Source organism: Ziziphus jujuba, chromosome 6 (genome assembly GCF_031755915.1).
Source record: "Ziziphus jujuba cultivar Dongzao chromosome 6, ASM3175591v1".
In the NCBI taxonomy this organism is placed as follows: Eukaryota; Viridiplantae; Streptophyta; class Magnoliopsida; order Rosales; family Rhamnaceae; genus Ziziphus; species Ziziphus jujuba.
The window spans coordinates 27,498,165-27,520,970 of record NC_083384.1 but is presented as its reverse complement, the minus strand read 5'-3'; the positions used below and the strand labels follow the sequence as shown (position 1 = coordinate 27,520,970).

Genomic DNA, 22,806 nt, shown 5'->3' with positions numbered 1-22,806 from the left:
ATTATTGAATGTATTTATAAACAATAGCAAAGCACTATATAAAAAGCAGATTAATCATGCTATATTTGTTGTTGCCGATCATCATCAACAAAATCAATCCATATGGCAATTTAATTGGTAAAATTTTTTATGGTTCATTTTTCCAAATAAATTTTTAATTCTAGAAAATAAATAAAGCTAATTAATAATAAGTCATATCAATTGGTGCTCCCACTTATAACAATCATCTTCAATTTTATCAAAATAATAATAATAATAATAACAACAACAACAACGATCACCTTCAAATAACCTTTTTTTTTTCCCCCTCTATAAAAGGGGTTAATAACTAATGTTACAACATATATGTATATGAACACTAGCTTGCAACAATGGCAATAATATTGCAGTCCACTTCAGGTTTATTGAGGCAGTACTGCAATTTTTATCATGACATGGTTGACAATTCTAAGCTATCTTCAATAAAGAAAGCTTGTAGTGTTGGTTTGTCTTTGTCGTCTTTGTTTCCAACTAAGTCAGCCACCACCACTCGGATTTTGATTAAAGAGAGACACTGCTGCTGTACTCTTACTGACACTTCAGTTGTGGCCACTGAGCCACTCACGAAAGAAGATCTCATAAATCACCTTGTCTCTGGATGCAAACCAAAGAATAAATGGAGGTATTATTTTAAATTTTGTTCATTAAAAAAAAGAAGAAGAAGAAGAAGAAATTGCTTCTTCTTAATTCTATATTATATATATTATTCAACATTTGAGTATTAACTTTGTTATATATATGTGTAAACTTAGCAGAATAGGTACTGAGCATGAAAAGTTTGGCTTTGAAATGAAAACTTTACGTCCTATTAAATATGAACAAATAGCAGAGTTGCTGAACGGTATTGCTGAGGAATTTGATTGGAATAGGGTAATGGAAGGTTACAATGTTGTAGGACTCAAAAAGGTAATTTTTCATTAAGATACTATATATCCATCTTTATTAATAATATATGAATTTTTATGGATATTCTAAAAATACAAAATTTAGTTATTTTTACTACTTCTTTATTATAAATTTATTTTCCCATAAACAAGCTTACATATAAGTGTTGGTAAAATGAAGTTTATTAATAAGATTTTCTTTTTTTTTTTCTTTTTTTTTCTTAATGAGTGAGGATCAGGGTAAAAAAAGCATAACACTTGAGCCTTCTGGTCAATTAGAATTTAGTGATGCACCGGTTGAAACTTTGCATCAGGCTTGTGCTGAGATTGATTCTCACCTTTACCAGGTCAGTTTGAAATTATTCTTCTTAATTAATTTGTTGTGAGCCAGGTTGTCAATATATATATATATATATATATATCAACATATATATATATATATATATATATAGGATTTTGATACAATAAGTTTCCTATAAGTACCTTATGATAAAGACATATTATATAGCAAGTCATACCATAGGATATGGGAATTGGATTTTTAGGAATGGGTTTCGATCCCAAGTGGAACCATGAAGACATGACAACAATGCCCATGGTACGTACTAGTATTTAATTAAGTTCTTTGTAAAATTATTTATATGTGAATAAATAATAAATATTCCAGTAATACTCTAGGGCCCTGGACAAAATTAAAGTTCAAAAACAGTATATATGTACTTACAGGCATTTATTGTCCGTTTTATTAGCATATGTATGTAGATGCTTGTTAGTGCATAATCGTTATTATATATTTTACATGATAACACCATATCTTTTAAACATCCCGGTTATGACTTGCATAGGGTTATTTGTCTCAGGGACGATTTCAATTTATCAAAGAATACTTGCCTAAAGTTGGATCACTTGGAATGGATATTTTTTTTCGTTCATGCACCGTTCAGGTGAGATATGAAATTTTGCGCTACCTTTGAAGGCTCAAGGCTAATAATTTGTGTGTTTAAAGTATTCACACATATATATATCTATGACATGTGTTAGGTTAATTTGGACTTCAGTTCTGAAATTGACATGATCAAGAAATTCCGTGCTAGTCTTGCCTTGCAACCTGTAAGAAACTTTTGATTTTAGTTATGATATGTTGTTGAACATGTTCCTATTTTATGTTGGAAACCATAATAGACTTGACAAATATTAAAGGTAACACCTCAAATTAATAATTTATATCTGAAAATCCATGACCTTTAATATTTGTTAGGTGATATGGTTCACAATGTAAAGTGGTCCCAACAAATAAAAATTGTACATGCTGTTCCTGCTTTGTTGGGCAACGTTGTCTATATATGGTGGGCATCTGCCGTCAAAATATATTTAATATATTATTCGAATTACTTGTTATTTATAAGACATATTATTTTAAATATATGTAATCTGGCATCAAATGCTCATCATATGGTGGGAAATTAATTGTACAAATATATGTTATATATTTTTGAGAACTTTTTTGGCTCCTTGAAATCCTAGCTATCTCACCATACATATTGTTTTTTTATTTTTTTTTCTTTGCTATACCTCACTGTACAAAACAAACAGATAGCGGTTGCTTTATTTGCAAATTCACCATTCAAAGAGGGCAAGCCAAATGGTTATCTCAGCATGAGAAGGTTGCTAGCTTCAAAGCTGTTTGGTAGCATGGTTATTCTTTTTTATTTTGTTTTTTATTTTTTATATCTAAATATATGTAATTTGCTCATTTTAAGTGTGTATTAGTGAATAAAGTTTGTTAGGTGTCAAAACTAACTATAATGTTAAAGGAGAAAAAAATAATAATAAACATTAAATTGAACACAATTTCAAGTTGTGTTGATTTTCTATTTTTTTTCAAGTTTATAATTGTTTCCAATGTATGCTTTCCATTCTGTAATTATATAATTTTCTTCATGTAAATTAAAACAGTAAAGCTTGGACCGAAACCGATGATAGTCGTACGGGCATGTTACCTATAGCTTTTGAAAACTCATTTGGGTAAGTTCAATAGATACTCTTTGGTGTCATTATTCAAATCAGCTATATTCTTTGGTTAATTATACTTTAGTACATTTTAGTTTAGAAATATTGCATTTTTGGTTTTCAAATTTAAAATGTTTTAATTTAGACATTTAAATTTCAATTTGTTATATTTTAATTCAATTGAATTTTTTTAGCCATTTAATGGTATCAAATGTTAAAATACAATTTGTTACAATTTAGACCATCAAATTTTAATTTTTGCAGTTCAGATACTACATTTTTTTAAAAATTACACTTTAATATCACTAAATTGTTAACTGCCATTTTCTGAAAAACCAATTGGAGCACAATGCACCAATTTGAGAATTAAGGGCTTAAATTCGAAGGTTTTGATTTGAGGGCCATAAGTGTAAATGTACTCAAACTAAAGGACACTAAATACAGTTAACTCTAAAGTTTTTTTAGCAAGAATATGTAATTTTGCAACATATATATAAATAAAATGCTTTACCTTATTGAACACGTATGGATATAAATCTAATTAATGTTATGGTTATTTGATTTTGTAGATTTGAGCGGTATGTGGATTATGCTCTTGATGTTCCAATGATCTTTGTTCGTAGACAAAACAGGCACATTGATTGTGGTGGAAAGACTTTTCGGGTTTCCCATAATTATCCTCTATTAATTATCTCAAATTCAAGATTTTTCTTTTCATTTTTTCGATTAATCTAATTGTTCTATTTATGTGTGGGTTACCTAAAATATTTGAAAAGAAAAAAAATCTGATGTTTAATTAATTTTCAACCTAATAATTAATTTGTCTGAGATACATTATTTACTGGTCTTGAATGGTTTTGCAGGATTTCATGGCAGGAAAACTTGAACGTATTCCAGGCGAAACACCAACAATCACTGATTGGGAATGCCATTTGGGAACAATATATACTGAGGTTTAATTATATCGCAAAACATTAATTTCTATTATATATATATTTCAACCATGCTTACATTTGCACTTATAGTCTTTAGATTTTTTTGTTGTATTTTGGCTTTTAAATCTCAATTTTTGTTACACTTGAGCCTTTTAGAAGCATATTTAATTTAGTTTTTAACAAATTTGAGATATAAAGGCACCTACTACGACAAACAACAAAATAATAAAATTAGGTAATCTAGTAATTAAAACTATTGCATGTTGCATCAGATGCAATGCACATCTCAAAATTGGTTACAATTAGATTTAAAATAGTTTTAAGGACCAAGTGTAACAAAATAAATTTAGGATCAAAATGCTAAAAAAAAATTAAAAACCATAAAACATATACAGCTATAGCTCAGGACTAACAATGTTAACAACCCCCATTTTTTTTAGCTTTTTTTCAAATACTTTTATCTATCCTTTGGTATAAATTATTCAGGTCAGGCTGAGGAGATACTTGGAGATGAGGGGTGCTGATGGAGGACCTTTAAGCATGTTACACGCTTTGCCAGCGTTTTGGGTAAATTCCCTAATTCTACATTTTTAATTTAGTACAAAATGCATCTCTGAGATCTTTTGTTTTTAGTAGTTAACAATATCTGGTATTTTTTTTAATATTATTTTTAGTGGTTCAATTGTAATTTCCTTAGGTGGGTTTGCTATATGATGAGATTTCATTGCAAAATGTTTTGGACATGATAGCTGACTGGACACAAGCAGAAAGACAAATGTTGAGGGACGAGGTATAATATATAGCTATAAACATTTTGTATATCTAACTAATCCAACTACAAATCTAATTACTAAGCAGCATTACCTTTTAATTTAGGTTCCCAAAACAGGCTTGAAGACTCCATTTAGAGGTGAATTGCTAAGTGAGGTTGCTGAAGATGCTGTGAAGTGGGCAAAAGTAAGCAAAATGGAGCATCCATTAATAGTAATTGCTCCTAAAAGGCTAAGACTACTTTTTTGGCTTTTGTTTTGGGAGAAAAATGATTTTTTTTTTTTTTTTTTTTTTGGCAGGAAGGTTTGGAAAGGAGAGGCTTAATGGAATCGGGATACCTAAACGAGATAGTAAAAGTTGCAACAACAGGTATTATGTATAAGTAAAAAATCTTAAAAGAAGAATATTAACTTTTGAGAGGCATTATCTTTTTGATATGGCATCTTTTTCTTTTGCCTTTTCTTTGCTAATATTTTCAAATGGCAATTGTGGTAGGTGAGACACTGGCAGAAAGACATTTGGACAAGTATTATGGCAAGTGGGGACAATGTGTTGATCCTTTGTATGAAGAGTTAATTTTCTAATGTATCAATCTTATTACCAAAAATTTTCTATTATATCAATTTAAAAATGTATCCAAAGAAATTGTGTATTGGACTCCTATCAAATGGTTATAGTAGCGCCATAGAATTTGTTATCAATAATAAAGTAATAGGACATTAAGCAACTTATATTGAGCACTATCAAAGCTATTACTAGTAATAAGTCATTCAATTCCCAAATAAATTGTTCAATATAGTCCAGTAAATAAATTTTTTTATGCATCCATATATAAGTATAATTCGGTAACTTTTCAATTGAATGTATCTCTTTTTAATGAATTCGTATAAAAGGTATTTGAATATAAATTAAGGAGGTTTTCAGCGTTGCTTCTTGAATGTAAAAAGCTTAAAATCATGAAGGTGGTTTTGTAAATATGAAGATGGCATTTCCCAAAAAGGGTATCCCAAAATTTTTATTTTAACATAACCGTATTTGTTGGGAATATCGTTAATCCTCATTGCTAATCTTAATTACCATGGATTATCACAAAAAAATGACCATCTCCAATTCAACTTGTGTATGTTACCCCTTTTTTTTTTTTTTTTTTTACATAATTAATATAACACTTTTTAAAAAAATTATAAAAATATTTTGCCAAAAAAATCATAGCAAAAATTAAAATATGTTAAAAAAACTAAATAAAATATCTTTTTCGAATAAAGTGAAAATAACACTATTTAATTTAACATCAACTTGACCTCTAAAACCACACAAAACTAAATAAAATCTTTTTCGAATAAAGTGAAAATAACACTATTTAATTTAACATCAACATTGGCCTCTAAATCCACACAAATTAAAGAAACGTGCCAAAAAAATTTCGTTTCCAAAATTTTAAAATTTTTTGACCTGACAAAAAATGCAAAACCAATTTTAAAGGGTAGGACAGATATTTCACCATATTTTTGGTGTAAAATCCAAAAAGTAAAAACCAACCCAACATGTCAAATACATGTCAACCAAAACCCAAACCCTCCGGTGACAACCTCTCACTCTGACAGTGATAAGGTCCCAAAACCTAATTTAGAAAGGTGGACGGGAGGAAAAGTAGAAGAACAAGGGATTTGAACATTCATGCCCTTTACACAGTAGCAGACTAGAAATATAGAAGTTTTATAATTGTTTCAAAAAAAAATTTATTAAATATTATTTTATATATTATATGAAGAAGGATTTACTGAAAAATTAAGTCTAAGTTGTTTTTTAGTTCCTACAAAATAATACATTTTAACGTATATATATTTAGTCATTTAGTAAAAGTCAGTTTCAACGTAGATATTAGTTTATTGACGTTAATTTTGTTTCTAATGTTTATTTTGTTATATTTTTATTCCTAAAAATCATCTATATCCATCATTATCTCTTACTTCAAACTCTATAAATAGGAGCTTTCTTTCCCATTTGAAAACACACAACAATAGAAAGTTATTTATTCTCTCTTCTTCTTTCTAAATACTCCTCTCAAATCCTCCATATTTTCTTATCATTATTATAAAATTATTTTATTACTATCAAATATATTTTAGTATATATATTGAGCATTACAAGAGTTCTAAGAAGTTCGTGGGAATTCTTAGCTGCACACAAGATTCCTGAAGGATCATTGTATCTTGGGAGAGGAACATTAGACAATCCAGTGCAGAAGAGGGCGTATCTTCTCTAAGGACAGTGCTATTGAGTGCCTCGATCCAACTAAATAGATCATCCTAAACTCTGAATAATTATTTATTATTTTATTAATGTTGTTTGGTATTTGGTATTTGTAATTATAATTCAGTTTTGTTATTTGTTTTATTTCCAACAATAAGGTGTAACACAACAACCTTAACCATTACTTTCTAGAATTCAGCAACCATATCCCACTCCCGACTCAATAGCCTACCCACTACCAACAAACAAAATAACACAACATTACCTAGTCAATTAACAAAAACATAAAAACTTTCCTAAGACCAATTCAAAGGTTCTAAGGTCCATATCATTCCTCCCCCCTAACAGTGTCCTTGTCCTCAAGGACAAAATTAGTATAAGCCTTGAGAAAACGCCTCAAATTTTCCCAAGTAGCATCTTCTAGTGGAGTATCACTCCACTTAACTAATACCTCAGTCTTTGGCTTATACATTCCCTTTTGAACAGTACGAGTAGATAGATTACGTTCTGGGTGAGGCAACAATAGGTCTTGGTCAATAAGAGACTTCGGAAGAGGGGAGACATCGAGTAGGGGGCCCTCATGTTTATTGAGTAAACTGATGTGAAAAATGTTATGTACCAAGGACCCCTCAGGTAACTCCAATCAATAAGCAGCAGGACTAATACGTTCAAGCACTCTATGTGGACCATAAAAACATGGTAAAAGCTTGAACGATGGTCATCGTACCACTGTTTATTGCCGGTATGGTTGTAACTTTAGGTATACATAATCATCCACTTCAAATTCGACATCTAACCATTTGTGATCTCCCAAGCATTCATCTGATTCTTTACAAACACCAAATTATGGCATAACTTATGCAAAATCTAATCCTTATCAAGAACCAGCTCCTCCACAGCCTGCATTTTAGCTGTACCAGGGACATAAGAGAGTATAGATGGCGGGGGTACTCCATATACTACTTCAAATGGGGTAACCTTAGAGGTAGAATGCTTGGATGTATTATAGCTGTATTTAGCCATGGAAGCCAATCCAACCAATTTCGTGGTTGCTCACCAATAAAACATCGAAGATACTGTTCCAATGTTCGATTTAGTACCTCCATCTATCTGTCAGATTGAGGGTGAAATCTAGAACTCATATCCAGCGAAGTACACTGCAAGTGAAATAAGTTTTTCCAAAATGCAATAGTAACTACCTTGTCCCGATCACTCACAATGGATGGAGGAATTCCATGGAGGTGAACAATATTATCAATAAAAGCTTTAGCCACCGTTGATGTCATATATGGGTGTTTGAGTGGAACAAAGTGTGCATACTTGGAAAGCCGATCCACCACCACCATGATCACAGTTGAAACCATGAGATGAAGGCAATCCTTCAATGAAATCCATGGAAACTTCCATCCATACTCGCTTGGGAATTGGCAGGGGTTGAAGAAGGCTCGAGGGTTTGGTGCAATCAGCCTTATTCCTTTGGCAAATTTCAAATTCCTTAATATGGGTTTTAACGGTGAATTTCATTCGGGGCAAATAAAAATCTCTTTTGACCCTGCTTAGGGTCCTACCATGCCCAAAACGCCCTTCAATAGGAGAAGAATGTGATTCAACTATAATTAGAGGAATTAGAGTTGAATTAGGACTTAGAATTATACGTCCTCGCCTGAACCAAAACCCATCCTTTTCTAAATACTCCTGAGCCTCCTTACTAGGGATAGAACAAAAATTTTCATAATATGGGTCATTCCAGACCTCTGCCTTAAGCGTATTCCACCAGCTTGGAATTGGTAAGGTAATGGTGTGATATTCATGTTCTACCTTTCATGAGAGAGCATCTCCACCTTGGTTTTCTTTACCTTTCTTGTATTCAATTGAGTAATTGTAACCCATGAGCTTTGGCAACCAACGAGATTGAGCAGGAGTAATGATTCGCTGTTCCAGTAAATACTTGAGGCTTCACTGGTCAGTTTTCAGAGTGAATGGTTTCCCTAAGAGATAGGGCCTCCACTTCCTGATGGACTTCACATGTAGACAGATTTAAGGTCCCAAAACTTAATTTACAAAAGTGGATGGGAGGAAGAGTAGAAGAACAAGGGATTGGAAGGTTCTTTTACTTCATTCATGCCCTTTTACACGGCAGCAGACTACGAAATATATAAGGTGTAACACAACAACCTTAACCATTACTTCCTGAAATTTGGCAACCATATCCCACTACCCACTCAACAGTCTACGCACTGGCAACAAACAAAATAACAAAACATTACCCAGTCAATTAACATAAACATAGGAACTTTCCTAAGACCAATTCAAAGGTTCTAAGTTCCGTAGCAGATGGCAACTTCAACTCTCTCTCTCCACTTGTCACTCTTATCTCCCTTTTCACATAAACTAGCAGTGTCCACTCTCTGGGAAGCATCTCTGCTTTAGTTGTTATTTTGATCAAGATATGCTCAATGAAATGCCCGTGTGATTTCATTTTATTTTTTTGGTTAGCAAAAAGAGCATTATAAATTTGTAGCTGAAATTCCTCAAAGTATAGGAGAGAGGCTTTTAGGTTAGACATTTTAACTGTGGGTTGTGATATGATTATTCAATATGCAAAAATTGATATCTAGCGACACTCACTTAGCAACGCTACGAAACAAACGCGTCTAAAAAAACAAAACCACGACTCTAAGATTAATGCGTCAGTAAAAATTCAATAAATATATGACGCATCCAAAAACTGTCGACCTCAAAAGGTCGCTAAAAACAAAAAACACGCGACACATCCATTAAGGGTCGCTAAATGTGGGACTAACCAGAGTCGCCATTAATACTGTGTGTATATTTTATCTTAATTGTATTGTACGTTTAAATGCTACTCATGGAAAAATGAATACCAACCACTAATCTATGTTTACATAATAATAAAATTTAATTATACAAGGTTGTTGTTCAATTATATAATTTTTCTTGTATAACTTATTCTTACAAATCTCTTAAATAGTATTTTTTTATTTCAACTACAAATAACCAGTAAAAATATTAGAGCAACATAACTGAGCTGGTTTTTTTGTTTTTTATTTTTTTTAATAGAGGTAACAGGCGATGCACTATTTAGATTGTGCATCTCCTATTACCTTCCCTTTACTTTTTAATTTTTTTTAAGTTCTTTTAAACAATGTAATTTTATTTCAACAATAAATAATCAGTAAAAATATTATAGTAACAAAACTGATTTTTTTTTTTTAATATATAGTTAACACGCGATGCACTATTTAGATTGTGCATCGCCTGTTCACTCCTTTTTTTTTTTTTTTTAGTTTTTTTAATCAATCTAATTTTATTTCAACATCAAATAAGCAGTAAAAATATTAGAGTAACATAACCAAGCTGTTTATTTATTTATTTTTTATTATATATGTTACAGGCGACGCACTAATTAGATTGTGCGTCGCCTATTCTCTTCCCTTTACTTTCTAATTTTTTTTCAGTTTTTTTAAACAATCTAATTTTATTTTAACAATAAATAACCAGTAAAAATATAGACCGATAAAAACGAGTTTTTTTTTTTTTTTATATATAGTTAACAGGCGACGCACTATATAGATTGTACATCGCCTGTTCTCTCCTCCCTTGTTTTTTTAGTTCTTTTAAGATCTTTTAATCAATCTAATTTTATTTCAATAATAAATAACCAGTAAAAATATTAGTGCATCAAAACTGAGTTTTTTTTTTTTTTTTATATAGTTAATAGGCGACGCACCAATAAGATTGTGCGTCGCCTGTTCTCTCTTCACTTTTTTTTTTTTTTAGATCTTTTAATCAATCTAATTTTATTTCAATAATAAATAACCAATAAAAATATTAGTGCGCCAAAACTGAATTGCTTTTTTTATTATATATATATAGTTAACAGGCGACACACTATTTAGATTGTGCGTCGCCTGTTCTCTCCTCACCTTTTTTTTTTAGTTCTTTTAATAAATCTAATTTTATTTCAACAAGAAATAACCAGTAAAAATATTAGAGCACCAAAATTGAACTTTTTTTTTCTTTTTTTATATAGTTAACAGGTGACGCACTATTTAGATTGTGCGTCGCATGTTCTCTCCTCAACTTTTTTTTTAGTTCTTTTAATTAATCTAATTTTATTTCAATAATAAATAACCAGTAAAAATATTAGAGCGCCAAAACTGAGCTCTTTTTTTTTTATATATATATAGTTAACAGGCGACGCACAATCTAAATAGTGCGTCGCCTGTTCTCTTTTTAAGTTTTTTTTAGTTCTTTTTTTTTTTATATAGTTAACAGGCGACGCAATAGCAGTGGACGTAATAGTGCATCACCTGTTCTCTCCTCATCTTTTTTTTTTTAGTTCTTTTAATAAATCTAATTTTATTTCAACACCAAATAACCAGTAAAAATATTAGAGCTCTAAAACTGAGCTTTTTTTATATATATAGTTAATAGGCGACGCACCATTCTTCAACAAATGCTTTGCCTTTTCTTTTTCTTTTTTCAATATTTTTGTTTAAACATTTAGAAACCCATAAAAAAAAATCAAAATAAGGTCATGACAAGAATTGAACCCAGGACCTCCTACACTCTCAAGAAATCACAACACCTCAGGCCAAATGACTTGTATGTACTAATACAATAAAAACTAGCTAATATATTGTTAGGCGATGCATTATTTAAAGAATGCGTCGTCAAATAGATGAACAGGCAACGCATTCTTCAACAAATGCGTTGCCTTTTTTTTTTCCCAATTTTTTTGTTTAAACATTTAGCAACCCATAAAAAAAAAATCAAAATAGGATCATGACAAGAATTGAACCCAAGACCTCTTATACACTCAAGAAATCACCACACCACAAGGCCAAATGACTTGAATATAATAATACAACAAAAACTATCTAATATAGTGTTAGGCGATGCATTATTTAAAGAATGCGTCGCCAAATAGATGAATAGGCGACGCATTCTTCAACAAATGTGTCGCCTTTTTTTTTTTTTCAATTTTTCTGTTTAAACATTTAGAAACCCATAAAAAAAAAATCAAAATAGGGCCATGACAAAAATTTAACTAAGGACCTCCTACACACTCAAGAAATCACCACACCACCAGGCCAAATGACTTAGATGTAATAATACAACAAAAAATATCTAATATAGTGTTAGACGATGCATTATTTAAAGAATGCGTCGCCAAATATGAACAGGTGACGCATTCTTCAACAAATGTAATCAAAATAGGGCCATGACAAGAATTAAACCCAGGACCTCCTACACACTCAAGAAATCACCACACCACTAGGCCAAATGACTTGGAAATAATAATACAACAAGAACTAGCTAATATAGTTTTAGGCGACGTAGTTTTTTAAGAAATAGTCGCTAAATAGACAAAAAGGCGATGCATTTGTCAACAACTGCGTCGCTGTTTCACCCAACCAATGTTTAACTTTTTTTCGATTTGAAAGTTGTTTTTAGTAATTTTTTAATTTTGGCAAATATGCTTCTTTTTTTTTTTCATAATTTGTAGATGAACAATCAACAAAACTAATTAAAGATTTAAAAAAAAAACATGGAATAGGCGACACATTTTAATGGAATTGTGTCGTTTGTTTCTTCAATTATTTTTTATTTTTTTTTAAAAAAAGCAATTTAATAGACTTTCAGTTTAAAAACAAGTAAACTATTGTTGACCACAAACACATGAAAGTTAAGCTCATTTAACATACTTATGTAGATAAATTGGTCAATAAAATCTTATTGAATTAGAATTCTATATTCGGTATCCTATCTCAAATTAGGTCTTGAGATATTTTGTGTCTCGTCTGTGCACATATATGTGAATAACTGAGAAGAGCATTGACAAAACTATTTTCTATTTTTAGATCAATGGAATTTTTGTTCATTGGATTGCTGCATGAATATATTTGTAGATGAACAATTAAAAAATTATTTAAAGATTATAAAGAAAATATAAAAAATGAAACAGGTGACACTTTTCGACCATAATGCGTCGCTTGATCCCAAAATTCAAGAACAGACTACCCTTCTTCAAGAGAATGCATCGCCTGTTCTCTCAATTAAAAAAAGCAAAAATTTTGAAAGACATGCAAATTTTATAAAGAATAAAGGTGTACTTGAAAAACAGAAAAATAAACAGTAATCTTCGATATTTTGCTTCGCATTTTTAAGAAATATTTTCAGTTTTTATTTGTAGATGAAAAATAAAAAATTAATCAAAAGAAAAAAACATGTAATTGGGAGAAAATGCGCGTTTTTGCCATTTTTTGAAAATTTTTTGCTCGTTTTAAAATTTTTATGCGCTCCTTTGAATCCTTTTTTTTAAAAAAAAAAACTACATCAAGTATACTACCTAATAGATATTTCGGATTTCATTTTTCATTTGCCTATGTTGTCGTTGGCCGAGAAACTGGATTTTTCTGTGTCGCCCTCGTGATTTTCTGGTTTTCTTCTATCTTTGTCTCCACCGTTTAGGTGAGTTTCTTTTTATTTTTGGTTGGAGGAGACATGAGGCGGGTTTTTTTTTTTTTTTTTTCATTTTAACTGCAGATTGGGTTCGTTGGATTTTATTAATCTTGCTTTTGTAGAAATTTTGTTTGTGATATTGCTTGACATTATTTTGCTAAGTTCAACAAGTATTTTATGTTGAAGATCAACTTGATTCAAAATGGTCTATTGTTTTAACTTCACCACAACATCATACTTTTGTTGAAGAAGATGTTCTTGGAGATACTATGATGATTCACAATTCATTTTTCATATAGTTGCCAAGTATCGATGAAAATGATAATGAGGATGAATGTAAGAGTGACTATGTTTGTAATGACTATGAGGGGAGAAATGTGCCTCACCAAATCTTAAGAACAACGGTAATATTCTTTAAATTTTCATTTACTAAATTACAAATTTAATAATGATTAATATTTTATTTATTTTGCATAAGTGTTAATAACTTTTTTAATTTTTCCATATGCAATATGAAGGTGTAATATCGTCAACAAAAAGACGTTAACTTCCATCTCAATGAGTATGCATTCATGGAAGTTTAATTAATATTAATTTGTTATGAAAAATACAATAGCTTACAAATTATGTAAAAATATGTCAATGAGATGATATTTAATTTATTTGATAATTAATTTGTTATGACAAATTATTTATTTTAAATTTTTGTATTCTAATTATTTTGGATGAAGCTAGTTTTCATTTTTTTGTATTTTAATTATTTTTATATTTTTACTATTTTAATCACTTTTCACAAAATTTAAAAAAATTAGAAAAAAAAGGGCGACGCAATTTAGCAACGTATTAATAGAGTCACCTATTTAGCGACACATCGACACTTTTAGCGACGCATTAACAAATAATGCGTCGCTAAAAGTGTCGATGTGTTGCTAAATAGGTGACTCTATTAATACGTCGCTAAATAGGATTAATGCGTCGCTAAATAGTCAACTCTATTAATGCAATGCTAAATAGGCGACTATATAGTGCGTCGCAAAATAGACGACTCATTAGTGACTAATATATTTAGCGACGCTATATGAAACAGTCGCTAATATATTTTTAGCGACATTATTGTGAAGCATCACTAAATAATGCGTGATAAGTGGATTGATAGAATGCATCACTAAAAGTCAATATGTATCGCTAAAAACTAAAATATAGGCGACTCTCATACTGCGTTTCTTGTTGTCTTATGGATTTAGTAACAGGACATTAGGCGACGCCGTGTAATACGTCATTGTTTGTTTTGTGCGACGCATTTATTGCATCATTTATCAATGCAATTCTAGTGGTGATTTCAGATTTCTCTTTTATTGTTAGCAATTAAAGAAATTGAGGAAAGAATTTTGTGTTATTAAAGGATTGTAAATTCTGCTGCTTTTAATTTATTTTGAACTTAAAAAATTTTTGGCCAAATACCCAGCATTGTTATATGTAGTTATGGTTTGGTTTTGGAAGATATTATTTCCCATTTTAAGTAACCATGGAGTAGTAGTCTGTTTTCTTGGTTTCAGTTAATATTGGAAAGCAATTTTGTGTTTAAGGAATTTTGAAAGGTTAAGAAGAAGGCAAAGATGGTTAGCATTGATAGGGATGCTGATAAAGTTGAGAAGGCGTCAAAGGAAATTCTAGTGGGAGGAGATGATATAAAACAAAGAAAAGAGAAGACAAAAAAATAATAATAATAAATAAAGCATAAGGATAAGAACAAAATGAGGGTTTGATGGATCTTCTTTGAATGAATACTTAGAGATCACACAATGGATGAGCTAATTGAGGGGCAAAGAGACGCTCCAGAGGAAGGAGGGGCCAAAATGAATAAAAAGAGGAAGAAGGGGAATGTGGGTGATATTTTGGTGAAGAACAATGCCACCAATGGGGAAAAGCTCAAAAAAGAAAGAAATCACTCGGATGGGAAAATCAGGGAAGAGGTGAAGTTGGCGTTGAAGGAGAAGAAGCCAGTGAGGATCACCAATGGCCACTGAAGCAATATGCAAAGATACTGATGACTATCGCCTCGTTGATGCTCTTGCAAGCTTGTATGCTACTTGCATGAAATATGTGGTATGAGATTATTTACTTGAGCATAGATATAGAGATGTGTGTCAAAAGTGATGGAAACAAATGGTCAAACATATTGGTGAATGTGATTAACAAAACGTTACTGTCTTGATGACCAAGTTGAATGCGATTAAGTCTTGCTGACCAAGTTGGAAGTTTTAACAAAACGTTACTGTCTTGATGAACTTGGAGCGAGTGAGGTGGATAATGCTAAACTTATAGTTGATCAGATTATCTTAAAGAGTTTTGATGCCATATGGATATGTTCTTGCTTGATTTGTATCTACAGTGCAGAAAGTTTAGTCTATATGTTACTCATAGCAATCAAGATTGTAATCCAAAGTTCAAAGACATGGTAACAACTTAATATTGATATATGATAGACACAAATCCCAGATATGTTTTCCAGGTGTTTGTGATAATTTTCAGATTGTTACTTTTCTTTTTCTTCTGTGTTCCTTTTCAGTTTCGAACTAAGCTGGCCAACACTTGGGATTTAGGCTATAACTGGAAAACAGGGTTTTCAGCAGTAGTCCTGTGTGATTAAACTTTATCTTGTATTGTATACAGTTTGAAATACTTCTGGTTTAATTGAATTGTTATATTTATATTGCTGTTTCAAGAGCTTTCAAAGTAGGTTGGCATATGACATTTCAAAAAGACCCACGACCATTATTAGATAGAACCACACATATCAATGGAATATTCCTTTAAATTTTGCTCTTACTTTGTTTGATGCTATGAAATTTTTGCCAATTTAGAGTTTGTTTGTCAAGTACCAAGTTCCATATACTCCCATCTTTGAGAGAACACATAATAGTTTGAGAATCTCCATCAACAAATGGAATTGGATAAAAAAAATTCATCATTAAATATCAATTCGCATTAAAAAAAAAATGATTGGGTAATCCAACAAGTTTTAGTATTTCTCTATCTTCAATAATTTATTCCTTCTAACCAAGAATGTATTTTAGTCAGAAATGCTAATATACAAATAGATTGTTTAACACAAAATTGAAAAATTGTACTATGTATTTTAAAGGTTTAATTAGATGGTGATGCTCACCAAACCATTAGGAGGACATACTATAATTGCAGCGTCTCAGTGAGGAGCAGGGTAAGCAAAGCAAGCACTAGGGCCTTAACAACGATTTCATTGTTATCTTAATTATCGGGATTATTCCATAAAAAAAAATCTAATTACCTACTTTATAACTTGTGTATTCTCAAAATAAATTTAATATATATATATATATATATATATATATATATATATTTATATTTAAAGTAAATAAATGGAACAAAACGGGTTAGCTCCAGTGGTTGAACATCTTTATTTATGTTTATAAACGCACAAATTTTTCTCGATTGGAAAACGAAAAATTTAGATAGTTTGTAATTTAGATAATATATTAAAAAAAAAAATAAATGGAATATTTTATTAATTTCAACTTAATCTTTTATGTTTTAAAAATTATAACTAATAGCTCTAAAAAGTATAGGCTATGTCATATTGACCTAAAAGATGAAAAAAAAAAAAAATGAAGAAGGATGAAATTATATTCAAATCAGACATTGAAGAATTGGATGAAATTAATCCATAAATAAAAAAATTCAGTTAAGTTAAATGTTAACATGATTTTTTTTTTTTTTTTGAGAATAAGAAAAAAAAGATCTTTTTTCTTTCTCGATTATAAATTTTAACGTGATCTAAACCTCAAACAAAACTCGAAATTAACCTACATTTAACATCTAACTTGACCTAAAACCACACGAATCAAAAAGCTTTGAAAAGAAGCCCAAATTCATTCTTGTACAAATATATTTTTTTTATTTCAAAAAAAAAAAAAAATGCACCAGTTTTAAATTTTAAAAGGGTAGGAGAGACATTTGACCACATTTTTTCGTTTAACTCTAAAACTGCCACTGATAGGCCTGACCCGAGTCACCCAAACATATCAACATCAACCAGTCATCGGCGAACAGACAGAGCCGCCACCGAACCCCGACCCTCCGACTCCGAAGGCATTATCAACCTCTTTTTCCGGTTCCGTCCGGTCATCTTTCTTATCTTTTTCCCTCTCTCGATTTTTTCTTTCAACCAGAAAAAAAAGGGGTTAGCAAAAACCCTAGTCAGCATCTCCAAAGACCCGAAAACGCTTTCAATTTTGGTTCAATTTTTGCGGTACCAGGTATTCTTCATATTTATTATGCAGATTCGTCGTTGTTGTCAATCTTTAACTTTACTAACCGGAGCAAAAAGTTTTGATTTTGATTTTTTATTTTTGATTTTTTATGTCTTAATTCTCTCACATTATAGTTGGGTCGTTTCTCCTTATAGTTTAGCAATTAAAAATATTTAAGAACTAATTTTGTGTTTATAGATTTTAAATTTTGCTGCTTCTAAAATATTTTGAGCTTAAAAACATTTTCGGAGATAGTTTTGTATATGATTTTCATTGATTTAGAAGATGTTATTTGATATTTGCGTAATCAGGGAGTCTGTTTACTTGTTTCCAGTAAATTTGCACAACAAATTTGCTTCTAGTCGCATAAAAATTCTTCTACATGGGAAAAAAGGTGCATACAGAAAAAGGGCATAAAAGCGAGATGAACAAGGAGACAAAATTTGAAACTAAAGAAGATGGGGAGGAATTTCTCAGGATTAAGAAGAAGGCACAGATAGTTAGCATTGACGGGGAAGATGATGAAGTTAAGGAGGCTTCAAAGGAGAGTCACATGGGAGGAGATGGTGTGAAACAAAGTAAAGAGAAGAAAAAAAAGCATAAGGACAAGAAGAAAGATGGGGTTAATGGTGTGTCTGCTTTGAATGGATACTTTGAGGATAACACAATGGATGAGCTAGTTGAGAGGCAGAGAGACACTTCAAAGACAAATGGAAAGGAAGGAGGTGCCAACATGAATAAAAAGAGGAAGAGGGAGAAAGTGGGTGATATTGTGGTGAAGAACGATGTGACTAATGGGGTAAAGCTCACAAAAGAAAGAAATCACTCTCCTGGGAAAATCAGGGAAGAGCTCATGTTGGTGAGGAAGGAGAATTCAGATGAAATACTTGAGGATAACAAAATGAGTGAGGTATCTGAGGGGCAGAATAGCTATGAATGTTGGGACATTGCTGAAATGAACAATGAGGAAGAAAGGGGCAAAAGAAATAGGAAGAAAAGGAAGAAGGAGAAGTTGGATGGTGATCTGGCAGGTGGACTAAAAAGTGATGGAATAGAAATGGAGAAGTCAGATGAGAGAATCACAAAAAAGAGTGAGTTTGCACATAAGGAGAAGAAGAAGACGAAGAAGAAATACCAGGAAAATGATTCAGCAGCTGGATTGCAGGATGCTGTGGCTGAGAAACTGGACGATGAAAATTTTGGAATTCAAGATGGTAGGAATGTCGAAAATGAAGTTAATGTAGGTTTGATTCAGAGCTGCATTGCAGATGTTGTTAATGCAGAAGATGGATACAAAGCCAAAAAGGCAAAGTCAGATAAACATGGCAGCAAGGACAAGAAGAATAATTTTAAGGGAGATAAACAAGTTTCAGATGGCAGTGTGTGTAAAGGAAAAAAGAAAACCAAAAATGGTGTTGGGATGTCTACAATTTCTGAAAATGCAGCACTCGAAGGATCATCTAAAAGAGTAACTTTTGCTGAAAATGTGGAGGTGTTTTCATCATGTAATTCTCCTCGTGGTGGAAATGATGCTGAAAATGTGGAGTTTTCTTCATCATCTGATTCTTCAGGTGATGAAACTGATTATAACGGAGATGTATTAATACAAGGTAAGCGGTATTCCCCGAAAGAAGATAAGATGATTCTGAAAGCAGTTAATAAATACATAAAAGAACATGGCTTAGGTGATGATGGCAAGGACATCATTCTCCACTGTAAAAAACGCCCTGAAGTGAGAGGTTGTTGGAAGGACATAGCGGCAGCCTTACCTTGGAGGACTCATGAAAGCGTATATCATCGAGCCCGCAATTTGCTTGAAAGAGGAGAAGATCGTAAATGGACCGCTGAAGAAATTGAACTTATTCAAAGGTTCCACGAGAAACATGGACCAAATTGGAGGATGTTGGCTGATGCACTTAATAAACATAGAATTCATGTCAAGGATACTTTTCGCAGAATTAAGCCGGCCAATTTAAAGAAAGGTCAGTGGTCTCAAGAGGAGTACCAGAATTTGTTTGATTTGGTAAACATGGATCTGCGTATGAGAGCTTTTGAAGAAAGAAAATCTAAGCATGGCATGTTGCGAGATGCTATTTCCTGGGAAGCAATTAGTGAGAAGCTCTCCACCAGAAACAATGCTGCCTGCTGCGTGAAGTGGTACAGCCAGTTAGGATCGCCAATGGCAGCTGAAGGAATATGGAATGATACTGATGATTATCGTCTCGTTGATGCTCTGTCGAGCTTGGATGCTACCTCCATGGAGGATGTGGAGTGGGATGAGTTGCTGGAGCATAGATCTGGAGATCTATGTCGAAAGAGATGGAATCAAATGGTCAAACATATTGGTGAACATGGGAACAAGTCATTTGCTGACCAAGTTGAAGTTTTAACAAAACGTTATTGTCTTGATGTACTGGAAGCGAGGGAGGTGTATAATAGCAAACCTATAGTTGATTGAATTTATTCTAAAGTGTTTCGATGGCATATGGTCTTATTTGATTTGGATCTGTAGTGAAGAAAGTTTAGGGCCTCTTTGCACAGGTAATTGCATGGCAATCAAGATTGTAATCTCAAAGTTCTAGCGCAAGGTGACAGATCTTTTTTAATATTGATACATGTTTGTTTAATTTTCATATTGTTAACTTTGCTTCTTCTTTTTCTTCTTCTTCTTCTCTGTTCTTTTTCAGTTTGGATCTAAGTTGGCCAAAACTTTGTATTTTTACTTTAGCCGGAAAACAGGATTTTATATGACATTTCGAAAACAGGGGCAATTTCCTCCATATTTTGCAATAACTTTGATTGATATAAAAATTTGTCAAATTTAGTGTCATTTTGTCAAGAACTTTAAATTCCATGCTCCATCTCTTTTAGGGGACGCATAATAATTTTACAGTCTTGCTACAGGTAATCTCACTTTTTAATATATTATTTAAATTAACCAATTAAATATCATCATATTTTTCACTACATCATTTGATAAATATTTTTGCAACTTTAACAATATTGATAAATTTGATTATCTTTATCTGTATATATTGCTTTATCAAAAAAGAAAAAAATAAAACGAAAACAAAAACTGTATCTTTTACGTATAACTTGTACCACTATCAACAAATAAAACTGAACAAAATTGTTTATTATAAATAATAATAATAATAATAATAACGATTGGGTCTTTCTTTGTCTTTCAATAATTTATTCCTTCTGACTAAGAATGTATTTCAGGCATAAATGTTAATAAATCAAATAAATAATTTAGCACAAAATTTAAAAACTGTTATTAAAAAAAAAAAAAATTTGAAAGAGGTAGTTGGATTTGATGGTGAAGCTGCTGAGATTCTGAAGAAGCGAAATGCTCCCCAAAGCATTTTGGAGGACATTCTATGATTGCGATGTCTCTGTCATAGGAAAAAAAATGCACAAATTAACTTACTCTGCCTTGTTGATTACAAACTCACTAACATAGAAGCCTCCAAATCTGTGTCGCATGGGACCAACAAAACGTGCACGTAATCTCATTCATGTTCCAATTCTTAATTACACATCAGATAATGCCATCATGATAGCAACAAGGTCTCACTATATATATATATATATATATATATGTATTTTATGCCTCGAAAATAGTCTACTAGTCAAAGATTTTTTTTTTTTTTTGGTTAAAAAAAAGTCTAATAGCAAAGTTAATATTTGAATTCTCATCTTTTGATATCAAAAACTATATATTTATCATTTTTTTCCTTGAAATTGCTAATTTAAATACATAAATTATTCTTGAATTATTTTCTAAAACATTGGCCCTTGGCCATGTAAGAATTGTTTTTTATTATTATTTCAAAATAATTAATAATTATTTCATAATTTGAGGATTATTCTTGAGTACGAGATCGAATCATATGAGAAAGAAAGAAAAAATAGATTATTTATATTTAGATAATTTATAAAAAAAAAAATAATTGGAGGATTATTTGTTCTTTAAAACCGTTACGGTACAAACATTTGAATTTTTAGAGTTTGAAACAAATTTGACTTTGACGAAAATAGTTTTTTTTTTTTTTAATAATAATTATGGTTATTCGAATCCATTATTTCACATATGGAAAAGTGCAAATGTTACAATAAGACTGTCTCCACAACAACCCAAAAAAAAAAAAAAAAAAAAAGGAAATTGTTTTAGCAAATAAAATTCTCAGAATTCTTTAGGGTAGATTAATTAATTGGTTTATCATTAAAAATAGTGAACTATAACTATTTTTTAAGTTAGAAAATCCACAACTTAGAAATATTTTAATTTATGGTTCAAAATTCAATCAGCGACATAGACGGAAAGCAACCCAACCCATTTTGTGGGACTCTAAATACTTTATTGTTTAATAAAAGTAAGAAAAATTAAGCGTACAATTTTATTTGACATTCGGATTCCACTTCGAGTTGAAAGAGAACCTTTCTAAACTGAATTTTCTCGGTTGGCATCTTATAAAATCCTGATAGTGCCTCATGCCGTAATCAATTACCTCACTACTCAGTTTAATATAGGTTCTGAAAAGTCAAAAATGCTTTTGAAGTTTAGAAGTTGTTTTTAAAAATGTTTTCAGATAATTTTTTAAAAATATCTTTTTTATTTTTAAAAATATTTTTTATAAAAATTAATAAAAAAATAATTTTATTAAAAAATACTTTTAAAAAAGCAAAAATATATAAACATAAACTATGCTAAAGAAGCAAAAACATATAAACATAAATTATATCAAAGAAAATCTAATTTTTTTTTATCATCGTCCTTATCAATTGTAAAATATAATAATAATAAAAATTTTAATTAAATAAAAACAAGACTGTAAACAATTCTTTTTATCATTCGAGTTATTTAAATTTAAAACTTTATATAAGAAAGACGATAAATATTATCATTACGTTGCCCTATAAATGTAATAATAAACCATCAAAATTACAAATTTATATGAGAAAATAAACATATATAATATTTATCAATTCAATTATCACATAAGCTGTTTTGTGCATTGATAATAGATCAATAATAACGAATATTAAATTTCTAATTATAATTGTGCAATGAGATTCATAAATTTTTAAAGAATACTCATTGTTTTTGAGAAAATGACATTTTTCTCATAA

General features: G+C 30.8%; 2 protein-coding genes across 3 annotated transcripts; both read left to right on the top strand.

Moving 5' to 3' along the window:
- Window positions 1–330: 330 nt before the first annotated feature.
- LOC107429901 (glutamate--cysteine ligase, chloroplastic) lies at window positions 331–5,299 on the top strand. Its single transcript, XM_060818421.1, is given in 15 exon segments — window positions 331–661; window positions 795–945; window positions 1,163–1,274; window positions 1,436–1,521; window positions 1,784–1,867; window positions 1,965–2,033; window positions 2,517–2,587; window positions 2,880–2,948; window positions 3,503–3,596; window positions 3,797–3,886; window positions 4,355–4,435; window positions 4,566–4,658; window positions 4,745–4,825; window positions 4,939–5,008; window positions 5,135–5,299. Coding segments are annotated over 15 exon segments (1,530 nt in total). The 5' UTR covers window positions 331–371; the 3' UTR covers window positions 5,224–5,299.
- Window positions 5,300–17,376: 12,077 nt separating this feature from the next.
- LOC107429884 (RNA polymerase I termination factor) lies at window positions 17,377–20,303 on the top strand. Of its 2 annotated transcripts, none has more exons than XM_048464336.2 (2): window positions 17,377–17,676; window positions 17,982–20,303. In XM_048464336.2, exon 2 carries the CDS (start codon window positions 18,053–18,055, stop codon window positions 20,126–20,128), a length of 2,076 nt encoding a protein of 691 aa, XP_048320293.1. In that variant the 5' UTR covers window positions 17,377–17,676; window positions 17,982–18,052; the 3' UTR covers window positions 20,129–20,303. The 2 variants fall into 2 exon arrangements, with proteins under 2 accessions (XP_048320293.1, XP_015896127.2); XM_016040641.4 differs by having other exon boundaries at window positions 17,378–17,676; window positions 18,005–20,303.
- Window positions 20,304–22,806: the final 2,503 nt, after the last annotated feature.